The 11,811-nt window shown below is 53.0% G+C and overlaps 2 protein-coding genes across 2 annotated transcripts; both read right to left on the reverse strand.

Annotated features, from left to right (window-relative positions):
- Nucleotides 1-2,103: 2,103 nt before the first annotated feature.
- On the reverse strand, nucleotides 2,104-5,309 carry LOC308058053 (vigilin-like). The gene is made up of 4 exons (XM_080412065.1): nucleotides 4,182-5,309; nucleotides 3,130-3,336; nucleotides 2,808-2,915; nucleotides 2,104-2,246 (listed from the first exon to the last, which is right to left on the reverse strand). Exons 1-4 carry the CDS (start codon nucleotides 4,308-4,310, stop codon nucleotides 2,124-2,126), a joined length of 567 nt encoding a protein of 188 aa, XP_080268191.1. The 5' UTR covers nucleotides 4,311-5,309; the 3' UTR covers nucleotides 2,104-2,123.
- A 98-nt stretch (nucleotides 5,310-5,407) lies between these two features.
- Nucleotides 5,408-8,670, reverse strand: LOC308058054 (vigilin-like). Its single transcript, XM_080412066.1, has 3 exons — nucleotides 8,362-8,670; nucleotides 7,285-7,439; nucleotides 5,408-6,948 (listed from the first exon to the last, which is right to left on the reverse strand). Exons 1-3 carry the CDS (start codon nucleotides 8,435-8,437, stop codon nucleotides 6,619-6,621), a joined length of 561 nt encoding a protein of 186 aa, XP_080268192.1. The 5' UTR covers nucleotides 8,438-8,670; the 3' UTR covers nucleotides 5,408-6,618.
- Nucleotides 8,671-11,811: the final 3,141 nt, after the last annotated feature.

The following is an 11,811-nucleotide window of genomic DNA, read 5'->3' on the forward strand; positions in this document are numbered from 1 at the left end:
ACCTTTCTGGTTTTTCTTCTCTATCATTAGAGGGTGGGAAAAGTCAAACAGACAAGAGATCTAATGGCAGGAGGAGGCACAGCAGCTGCTTGGCCCTATCAGAAACTACTGTCATACATGAGAAACGTGTCAGTGTTTCTTGGCCTGACATCCCTCTACTATTTCTGATTTCACCACCATAGCTGCCCCTGCTTCTTTGTAGAGGATGAACAGAGAGGGTGCTGTGTGCAAGAAGTCTTTTGCCTGGGGCTCTGCGTTTGCTTCACCTGCACGGCTCCTTTGATCTTCCAAACGCACCCATGGAACACAAAAGCACGTGCAGCAAAGTGACCTCGTGGAAGTGGACAACACCTAAACCAAAATCCACCAGCAGCACAATAAGGAATTGGACCAGAAGCCCCAGATTTTGAAAACCCTCAGCCCCTCCTCATACCTGTGCACCTGTCCACAGGTGCTGGCACCTCCTCGGCTGATGGAGGGGAGGGGCCGGCCACCTCCTCCCCAAAGATGTCCCCGCAGTTTTCAATCACAAACTGCACCAGCACGTTCCCCTGCACACATCAAAGCCTTGGCCTCAGCCTACGAGTTTTCTCCCTTTTGAGCCTCCCAGTTCTCCCTGCCATCCCCCTGGGGAGGGAGGGGAGGGAGCGAGCAGCTGTGTGTTGCACAGCTGGCGGCCACGCTTGAACCACAGCAGCCTATGAGCAACAGTTAGCTGGTTGATGGTGAGAGTGCTCATCCTTCGTCCTCCATCAGGGTGCGGGCGTCTCCCGTATCACACTGGGACGCACAAAAGCCTCAGCAGTCCGGCTGCTGTTGGAGCTGCTGGAAAAGCTTTTTGGGCGAGCCGACGTATTTGTAGTGGCCAGCGTGGCAGTTTGCTTTATACCGTTGCCCTGAGCGTGGGCATCTGGAGAAACTGCCCATCAGTCAGTGTGCAGGGATGACGGCCGCAGGGGACAGCGAGCTGCAGGTGATGGTCAGCGGCGGCACCGTGTCTGCCTGCGTGTTGTCCCGGCTCTGAGCTAATGGCGCTGCTCCCCAGTGGAGCATCCATCGAGCCTGAGCACAGGCTGTGTCTTAGCCAGAATCCGAGCAGGAGCTGAGGGGACAGTGACACCTCCAGAGGTGCCATCCGGCCCCCACCTCCCTGTGTGACTGTGCTGTGAGTCATAAAGCTCAGCCGTGATGCCCACTGGCAAGGAGTCTGGGCCAAGGGATGATCCCAAAGTCCTCCCCTAGGACGCACCACCAAACAATATCTGCCCAGTCCCCAATTATCACATGGCAGACGTAGTCAGAAGAGAGGAAAGATCATTTTATTGAGGACAGCAGCTGCGGGCTGGGGGGGTGGCGGCTACCCAGGAGCCCCAGGGCTTCAGGCAGGAAAACAGCACCTGCAACAATAAGAGCCAGGAAGCACTGCTAAAGCCACAAAGCCAGGACGAGGCGTGACTTGGTTGCCCTTGCTTTGGGGAACGCTTTACAAAGTGCCTTGCCTCAGCACTCCCGCCCAAAGCACTGGTTCTCTTCATTTACTCCAGCATCCTGAGCAGACAATAAAAGCCTTACACAAGCAGCCTGCCACAGCAAGAAAGGATCTTCCTGACTTGCCGTTCGGTTCTCAAATGTTACGTTACTGCCTGTGGAACAGGGTTTAATAGGCTGTATTCCCAAGGCCTCTGACTCCCCTTTACTGACCTGGGGCCCCGCGTTCGTGCTTTTCCCAAATGATATTCGTTCTAGTGTTTGGTCCACAGTTCCCCGTTCTAATATCTAATAGTGCATTCCACCACTTCATACGTCGACTTTTCAATCGCTTCGTCCGTCTCTGGCCGGCCCCCTCGCGGGGAACACGGAAACGCAGATCGGGACCCCCCACTCACTTCACAGTTAAACTGTGTCTCTCACACACATCACACTTGCCGGGCAGCCCTCAGCCACACAGGCAGCATGTTACATACAACTCTAGGAATGTTGACAGTTTGCGTTAGCACACAAAGTACGTGTTTCAATGAACAATTGCCAAAAACCAAGTTCTAATTTTTTCTGGCCCTAAGCAGGGCCCTAAGCAGGGGCCCCTCTGCTCTGTTGCGCCTTCTTCCCCCAGTTTCTTACTGGAACTAGTAACTCCAGCTCATCAGTTCCTTGACCATGGCTTCAATCTGTTCCTGAGCCACATGCACATCTTCTGTAGGCCCTTCCAAAGTGATGTTATCCTCTCCTCCAGTGAATTTGATGCGAACCTTGAGGTGAAAGACAATGAATCTCTTAAGAATTTGCCAAGATCCAAGCCAGGCCAATGCTCTTGGTCAGGCCTACACCATCGATCCCTGCCACTAAGAGATGCGCCTCTTCCCAAAAAGCCCAAACAAAATCCCCACAATTTCCCAAGTCAGTAACTTAACGATGTCAGCCATATGGCAGTGCCTAGAGCCCAAGGCTCTGGTGCTGTCCCGGTTTCTGCAAGGGCTTTGGAGAAGTTTACTCATCTAGCCTTTATCTAGATACCGTCTAACTCACCAGGGAGAAGCCTTGCCGCACTCAGCATTTCCAGGTATCCTGCTACATCAGTTCTCAAAACAGCACCACATAAAGCTTCCTTGGAAGGGCTCAACCCATGACAATAACATAGGATGAGCAGTGTTTGCAGCAGTAAAAGAGAGGGTTCCCTTGAACAGCAAAGATCTGTGTCATTTCCCCCTGGGTTTACCCACGCTAGAATACACCTCTCTCTCCCGTGACCAGTGATCTGGACTAAACCTTTTTCTACGCCGGGGGTGCTAAGCTAACCAGCTCATCCATACCTTTGGCATCTGCTGAGTTATTTTGGCCAGGTTCTGTCCTTTCTTTCCAATAATGAAACGATGAAGCCAAGAGGGGGCAGAGACCGAGGAGACGGTAAAACTGTTGGCCTGAGAGACAGAAAAACAGAGAAGCTGTTTGATGGACAAACTGGAAGAGGCCTTCCCAACAATTCAGTTCCAATTCCCATGCTGCACCTCCGGTATTGACTTCTAAGCTGCACCTCTAATGGCCCAAGAGAGAGCACCCCCGCTACAGCCGTCAGTGCTCACAAATGTATCTTCATGGGACCTTCAAAGGAGGCCTAGCCCATCTTGTCAGTACCTTTGCAAAGACTTCAGTCAATGCTTGCCCCAGTTTTTCAGGCTCGCCTCGCAGTATCAGCGTCTCCGAGCTACTGTCAATGGGTGGGATCTCGACAGAGACTCCAGTCTTCTCCAAGATCTCCTGCAGGGAATTCCCCTTGGGGCCGATGACATACTTGTGCTGGGACTTCTTCACCTCCACTGCAATAGTAGTAGTCTTCTTTTTCTGTAGGGGCAGAGACACTGAGGCGTCAATCACAAGGGGGCGGGGAAGGACAAGAGCGACAGGAAGAGGCACAAGATGCAGTCAGACTCTGCACCCAGCAAAGAGCAAAGCCAAGCTGAGCACAGTGGCTCGGCAGTACCCTAGCACCCCTTGGGCCCCTGCCTACAGAAAGCCTTGTGCTCAAAAATTCACAGGGGAAGTACAAAACTAGCATGCTGTGTCAAGCTCCCTGGGACACGGCATGGAAGAGACCACACACACACACAGGCATGTCGTTGTCGTCGTCCCCGTCCCCCCGTTGGACAACAGGGTTCAACTCCCAGCCGTCTCCCAGGCAGTGCTGTGATGCAACACTGTGCAGGCTATAAGCCGATTGTTGAAATCCAGACCGGTACAAATACAGACCTAACCACGAGGAAAAACAGCCCAGCAACCCACAACAAGGATATTCACAGCAGCGTTGGCTGTGGGAAATAAACTGGAGTGACATTCGCTCTTCAGCAACTTCTACTTAGGTAGCAACTTTGATACTGTCAGCTGGCCACCACTGCAGACTTCACACTTCTTTCCTTCCTTAGTAGCCCCGGTGTGAACAAGAGCCAGGGGAGCTCTTGGTGGCCTGCTAATTCCCACGGTACAGAAAAGCGAGAAATCTGTCACCTCCCGGATAGTATCAGCCCGGCTCCCACTCTGCCGAGTGAGGAAACGGTAGGATTCGGGGTCATGTACTGCAAGGGCTGCTGAGCCAGATGCAACGGAGGGATGCACAAAAGTAGAACAAGAAGGGAAGAGTGCCTAGGAGCAGGTGCCAGGGGAAGGTGGGAAGCTTTATGGACCATGCGTACCTTCTCCTCATAGATCTTCTTAACTCGAGCCACAGCCTGGGCTAGTCGCTCCTTTTCTCCGGTGAAGACTATCTCGGTCTTGTTGACACTGGGTGGAGGAATGTTGATGCGCGTCCCTGTGTCCTGCATGAGCTCCCTCACCAGCTTGTTGTAAGGGCCAGCAATGAAAGGGTGGTACACTTTCTCCACGTCCAGCCGCTCCACGGCACGCTTACCCTGGAAGAGCCCACAACAGACCTTGGTGGGAACTGCCCTCTATATTACAGTCTCTGCCAGGCACAGCTAAGTTCCCAGGGGTGTCCTGCCTGACACTCTGGCCCAAGCAACCTTCTCAGTTGGCGGGCTTGTAGATCTCCACCTCTTTCAATCTACAAATACGGTTGCTGCTGCTGCTCCTTGTTTACGATATTCACCCCTGTGATCTCCTGCCTTATCTCAGCTGGCACCTAAGACGCGTCGCTTCAACTATCAAATGCTTGTTTTGGCTTCAGAGATGGACAAAACGCAGCACAAGAAGTTTCAGGACCTGGCAGCGGTGCTCACACAGCCAGCGAGTGGCACAGCATACGTCTCCGTTCAGGCTAACGTTAGCCACTGACTGTAGCCACGGTGGCTGCAAACTCCGACTACACCACGGGGAAGCAAAATGGCTGAGCAGCCAATGCCATGAGAGAGATCACAGTACTGAGGTACCTGCTCAGCGGAGATAAGCAGGATCTCGTGCCGGGCCTTCTCAATCCCTTCTTTAGTGCCGCTGATCTTGATCTGGTTGCTGGGGTCATCTGGGCGGGGGACCTGCATTTTGGTTGCAGTTTTGAGCTTCAGGTCCTGCAGCTTCGCACCCTTCTTTCCAATGACAAAACGGTGGTGCTCCTTGGGGATGGCAACTGTTGCCGAAGCCTGCAGCAGAAGAACCAAGCATCTGTGAAAAGCCTTGCCTGCACTGGCAGATCCACAGGAACAGAGCCAGGGAAAGCAAGGTAGACGCTGCTCAGTGGTACTGCTCCTCAGAGCAAACACAACGCCTTCCCAGCACACTCTGTCTGAGGGCTGACACTGTACCAGTTGATCTACAGCGCCTCCGTGCCAGGAGTATAGACCCCACCTTTCCCTCAAAACCCTTCTGTTTGCACAGGAGCGGTACCCTGAATTAGCAAAGGCCTTCCGACACAGACGAGGAGGTGCCTCTCCTCCAGTGTAAGACACCAGACAACAACTGTGATGACAGCGCACAGCTGGAGTTTATCTGAACTCTGACACCTGCTGCCAAGGCTACAGAGAACAAGACATACAGTATGACTCCTAGGAAAGAGAAATTCAACACCAGAAACCTACTGCAGGAGGCAGGCCGCTAGCAGATGCTCACCGCTACTTAAGTGCTAAGGTGTCTTCAAGTGTAGCACGTGCTGCTCCTGGGACTGCTTCTAGAAGGCCCCACATGCAAAAGGGGTCCTTCTCAATCTACCATTAAAGGGCTGGTCTATACGAGGGCTTCCTGACTTCTTCCCTTCTCACTGAGTTTGTACAGGTCTGGTAGCTGATGACTGCTATCGTGCTCCTGGTCCCTGTGATTAGGTAACCACTAACAGCAATCAGACAATGAACATTCAAGCTATAATGGAAAAATGAAAGATGAAGAAAAGATCACTCGGTGTGACTTTTCAGCTCTGTGTTCCTGTCCTGAAGCCAGCCAAGCCTAAGAGAAGCTGGAATACAGACACACCTTCCCAACCTGGGGCCAGGGCAGTAGGAGGTATATTTGAGAACAGTGGCTCACGGATCTGTGGCGGCACGACCTGAACTGATTTTTCAGATGCACATTGTGGATGTAGGGTTTTGTTCCTTTCTCTTTCCTCTGGCAGGGTATGACACAGGGGCTGAACAGCACTAAGCAGACATGGTATTAACATCGCATTACCTACCTTTGGCATTATACTTTAAAACACACTGCAACACCTGGCTGCGATACATCCTAACAAGAGCTACCACCTTGACTATGAGCTCAAGAACCTTAAGGTAAGAGATCAAAACCTAGAGGACTGAAGCAACCGAAACAACAGGGTTGTGGCTCCTTACCAGTGTGCCTTGAGCTACACAAGGCAGAACCCTGACCCGAAGCTTTTGGCTTTTGGCAGGACTTCCTTTTCTCTACTTTTCTTTCTCCCAGCCTTCCACGTTCTTCTCTGAAGGGCTTCAGGAAAAGCACAGTCCCGTTCTCACACACTACTAGCTTTGTGTGTGAGGCTCCTGCACCCCCTCCAGCACCAGCACCTCAGCACAAAGTCACTGGTTGCAACTCAAATGTTCCAGAGATCGCAGACTCCACGCTTCATGCAACACCACGGCCTGTAATTACCTTGGAACCCTATTTTAAGCCTCATTCCCATTCCAAATTGCCAATTGGGTGCTTTGAAAACGTATGGCAAAGCTGAATTAGTCATGTAACAACACACCTCTTTGGCTTACAAGCACACGGGCCCAAGGGTCTCAAAGCATTTGCGAGTCTTGGGGAAGAGCAAAGATGAAGGCAGAAACAGTTAGATGCCCTCACCTGAGTCTGCAGTCGAGCGACAATCTGCTTCCGAGCCTTTGTGACTGCTTCCGGCTTGCCAGAGACCACGATCGAAAGGCCCTGGTCCTTTGCGAGAGACAGCTCCAGGTGAGCTCCCGTCTTCTGCATGATGTCAAGGCAGATCTTGGCCTGCTTGCTTTCTCCCAACTGATCCATGTCCTTGTATTTCCTCTCCTCCAGTGGCACATGGAACACCTGCTCAGCCACGGGACAGACACAAGCAGGGCACAGCAAGGTGTCAGTGTGCTTTTGATTGTCAGTGCCTCCCTCTGCAATCCTCCCTTCAGGCCTGTTCCAGCTGACTGTGCAACAGGGATGCAGAGCTTTGTCTGGGCAGTTTTCAACACATCCCTCCCCCTCCAGAGCCGTCCTAGCATTCAGCCGCAGTCTTCCTTGTGCCCCAGGGCAAAGGACAGCAAAGAGGCAGTTACTCCGGCACACTAAGGGATTTCATACTCCAGGGAAAGCTTCGCTTCACCTACTTTTTGGAGGGATGAAAAGGAGGGAGATAAGACACCCACTCCCACCAACCTGAGTGATGACAGAAGCCTGTATTGGCCGGATTTTGCTCCAGGGCCCAGCAGGTTCCCGGGCAGCTTCCAAGGATGGTGCTTTCTCAGGGAGCGCAGGGAAGGCTTCCTCGTAGGTGGGAGGATCCTTCTCTTCTTCCGAGTTTAAAGCTGTTACTGGGGTGAAGCAAACAAGGCCAATGAGATGCTCTCCCCACAGAAACGTCCCCATTCATAGGCAGTGCAACTCTATTGAGGCATCATCAAAGAGGGACAACAAAGGACTTGTGCACTACTATTCACCCTGCTACAGTTATGCTTGTGGAGAGCAGCCGAGTCTGGAGCACAGCTGAGCTCAGCACAGCACAGACTGCAGTAGGTGCTGCTATGGATGCAGGAAGCAACCGTGCAAGTGAATGGTGGCAGCAAACACAGCACATTATCGCCAGCTTTGTTGAGAGGAGCTTCATCAGGGGACAACAGGCCAAGGAGAAAGAAATCAAAGGGACACAGCAAGGCTGTGGGTCAGAAGGGGACAGGACAGACACATGCCCAGGAAGAAGGCAGAGAGAAGCAGAAGCACTCTAGTTGGGGCAGAGTCCAGGGAAAGCCTGTAGCTTATGTTCGACTCAGCTGGGCACTGGGCTGTGCCAAGCGGGCCAGCTCGCAGCTGGAGAATGGGTGCCGAGACCCATCAGTGAGTCAGCCAATACGGTTATACCGACTTTCCCCAGCACCTGGCTGAGCAAAGGAGGAAGTGACAATCCAGCACACTGATCCCACGAGGCTCTCTTGCAGCCCAATGACCCCTGCTTGCACATGCCCTGCCCCACGGCTGACAGCGTTGCTAGCCAGAGCTCTGTGAAGATCTGAGGCTTGCCTCCGCCTGGCCCTGCACTGTGCAGCACCACCGATGTGCTCCTGTTGGTGGAAAGCCAGAGTCTGGCAGGCCGCCAGCCTAGGAATGGCGAACGCCGTGCCTGGACACCTAATTAGGGGGAGCCGGAGGCATGGAGCGAGCTTGGCTAAGAGCAAGGAACCTTGCCTGCGCAGTCTCTACTTAGAGGCACATCACAGGAACTCAGCTGTGTCTTCTCACCTTTCACCTGCTGCTGCGTCAAGCCACTGCGGTGTTTGGCAAAGCTCTCCTGGCTCAAAACTGCCACCGAGCTCATCGTCGACTTCCCACGCACACACACAATCCGGGTATGCCACTGGAAGAGACAGAGGAGGCAACACTGTTACCAGCACCACTCAAGATGCACACAAGTCACTCCAGGAAGGCAAATGACGTGTTTCCTGAGCACTTTTCCAGCCGGCCTCTTGAGAAGCGCCTACAGGGCCAGTCTGCTGCCCTGTTCTCTTGCTGAACCACACAGAAACTCAGGGGGGATTTTTCCTGACAGCACAGTGGGCATCAAAACCAGAGCTCCTCGTTAGGAAGGCAGAGGATGTGCAACCTAAGAAGCCTCTTGGAAAGGGGGACACCCCAAGCTGGCTTTACCTCTAGTAGGCCCGCAGCTAAGCCTGTGCTGGGCACGAGGCCGAGGGGCCTGCCGCCATCGTGGTCAAGAAGAGATGTGTGTGACCTCCCAACATACGGGTGGTCCCTCCCCTGTGTGCCCTTTGTCAGCCGGTTGCCAGGGGAACAGCCCGACTCGTTCCCATAGCAACCGACCAAAGGGCGCATGGGGGCGGGGCCACCCCTGTGTTGGCAGGTCACGCACTTCTCTCTTCTTCACCAGGATGGTGCCCCGGGACCGGCTTTACCTCTCGTAGGCCTGCAGCGAAGCCTGTGCTGGGCACGAGGCCGAGGGGCCCCTCTTCCCGCCAGCTGTGCGCGCGTGGCAGCGGCGGTCGGGGTCGCTGGCTGTGCGAGGCGCGGGGCGCAGGTGAGGAGACGCGGCAGGAGGGGGGCGGCCAGCGGCGCTGCCCTCCCTTGGCGGGGCTCGGGGGTCTGCCTGCGCAGCACCCGTCTGGAGGGGCGGTGCAGGACAGCCCCTTCCCCTGCTCTCCGGGAACTCTCCGGGAAGCCCCTCTGGGGTGCTGAGCAGGTGCTGGTGAGGAGGAAGCAGTCGAGGGGAGCTGCGGGGTGGGGCACACACACACCCCCACCACCCCCCCCATACCCACAAACACCCCCACACCCTGGTCCATCCCTAAAATCCTTCATCAATTCCCACCCGTCCATCCCTAAACCCCTTCCCCCCGCCCCCTCCCCTGCCCCCGTCCCTCTGTCCCTGGCATGGCCCAACTGCCCAGCACCACCAGACCACTCTGGCCCAAACACCATAAGGCAATGGTTCCCACCTGACAATAGCAAGTCGAGGAACATTTTTTTTTTCCTAAATAGAGAGATTTTTACTTCGTACGCTGCCGACTATGCCGAATGTTGTTTTGCTGGCTGACTGGATACACAGCAAAGCTGAACTCCAGATCAAATATAATCAAATCTATCAAGTATATCAAATAACGGAATATATCAAATGCAGTTTCTTATATTGCAATAAAAGAAAATAGCATGCAATATGATAAAAGGAACCAGTGGCAGTTACTGTGAGCGATATGATAAAAGAGCAATAGGAGCGAAGCACCAAATTGTCACTGCAAAGCCTTAACGAGACTAAGGAAAGGAGACATCACCAATTCCAACCCCAGCATCACACAGGACCACCCTTTGTCTGGGAGCGCCCTTGCAGCCGGCACCAGCAGTCTCTCGGGAACTGGGAAATTCCCCTGGAGAAGGTGCCAGAAAGGAATCCTCTTGCTGCTTCTCAACCTGCCCTGGCAGACATATGACGCACATCATAAAAGTTCTGCTCCCTGCTTTCTGTGGTGAAAAATTGACCAAAAGCTTTTGCACTCATGCAGAGCCAAAAAAACACATTTTGGGAAAGCGCAGCATGGCTCCCCTGGAGAAGGTGCCAGGAAGGAATTCTCTTGCTGCTTCTCACCCTGCCCTGGCAGACGTGTGAGGCACAGCACAAACATTCTGCTCCCTGCTCTCTGGGGTGAGAAAAATTTACACGGCACGTTTGCAATAATACACAGACCCAAGAAGTCACCTTGGAAAGTAAAAATGCAACACTGCTCCTCTGGAGAAGGTGCAAGGAAGGAGTTCTCTTGCTGTTTCTCACCCTCCCCTTGCAGCCATGTAAGGAACAGCACAAAAGTTCTGCTCCCTGCTTTCTGCTCTGAGAAAAAGAAAATTGACCACTCATACATGGAATCATTCACATTCCAAAAGAAGCCACCTTGGGAACGTGCAGCACTGCTCCCCTGGAGAAGGTTCCAGGAATGAATTCTCTTGCTGCTTTTCACCCTGCCCTGGTAGCCCTGTCAGGCACAGAACAAAAGTTCTGCTCCCTGCTTTGTGTGGTGAGAAAATTGACCTCTTTTCATTGGCAATCATGTACAGCCCAAAAAAACTCACCTTGACAAAGTGCAGCAGTGCTCCCCTGGAGAAGGTGACAGGGAGGAATTCTCTGGCTGTTTCTCACCCTGACCTGGAAGCCATGTGATGAGGCACAGAGCAAAAGTTCTGCTCCCTGCTTCCTGTGGTGAGAAAATTGACCAAAAACTTGTGCACTCATGCAGAACCAGAGCTCACCTTGTGAAAGTGCAGCACTGTTCCCCTGGAGAAGGTGACAGGAAGGAATCCTCTTGCTGGTTCTCACTCTGTCCTTACAGCCATGTGAGGCACATCAGAAAAGTGCAGCTCCCTGCTCTCTAAAGTCAGCAAAATTGACCGTTCACAGTTGCGCTCATGTAGAGACAAGACTTTCTTACTCAAAAGCAAACCCCAAAAAGCCACGTAGCCTTGGGAAACCCCTTGTCCTTCCGTGTGGCTGGTGACTTCCCATGGCTCTTCCGCAAGGCAGGAGAAACAACCATGAATTTGGAAGCCCACGTAAATTCAAGTACACTTAGTCCTCTGACAGTCACTACTTATGGGCCAGCAGTCCTCTCACCCCTCCACAGATCTGCCTCTTAGTCCTCTAGCAGTCATTCTCCATGGAGGGACCACAAGTCCTCCATACCTACCTACCAACTCACCAGAAATGAGTCAGACCACACCAGAAGTGACACTGCCTGACCTGCAGGAGATATATTAGACCAGTAACGATGGTTTCAAGACAGAAAAAAAACCACCATCCAACAGTACAGCAGAAAAACAACCAGAAGAAACTCTGTACACAAACCAAAGGCACCCATCCAAACCCCACAAAGGCAACAGAGGTGAAAAAAGGCACTCTCCACAAAGAAACCCACCACACAGTTCACAAGATAAGATAAAAATGCCATAACCCCAGGAACGCAGGGCCAACAAACCCAGATTCTGTCCATAACAATAACACACTTTGACACGAACTGGCCTGACCTCTGGCATACCATAACCTTGTTGCCCCCAAACCACAGCACATTGTAGCCCTAAGGCAACACTAGATGGAACACAAAGTCCCTTGAGATCTCTGCCAAGGCCTTCAGGTGGTCCCTGACCTCAGGCATCACAACCTTGAAGTGGGAGCCAGACGGAGGCACCAGGACA

Source organism: Falco punctatus (genome assembly GCF_963210335.1).
Source record: "Falco punctatus genome assembly, contig: scaffold_23, whole genome shotgun sequence".
Taxonomy (NCBI): domain Eukaryota; kingdom Metazoa; phylum Chordata; class Aves; order Falconiformes; family Falconidae; genus Falco; species Falco punctatus.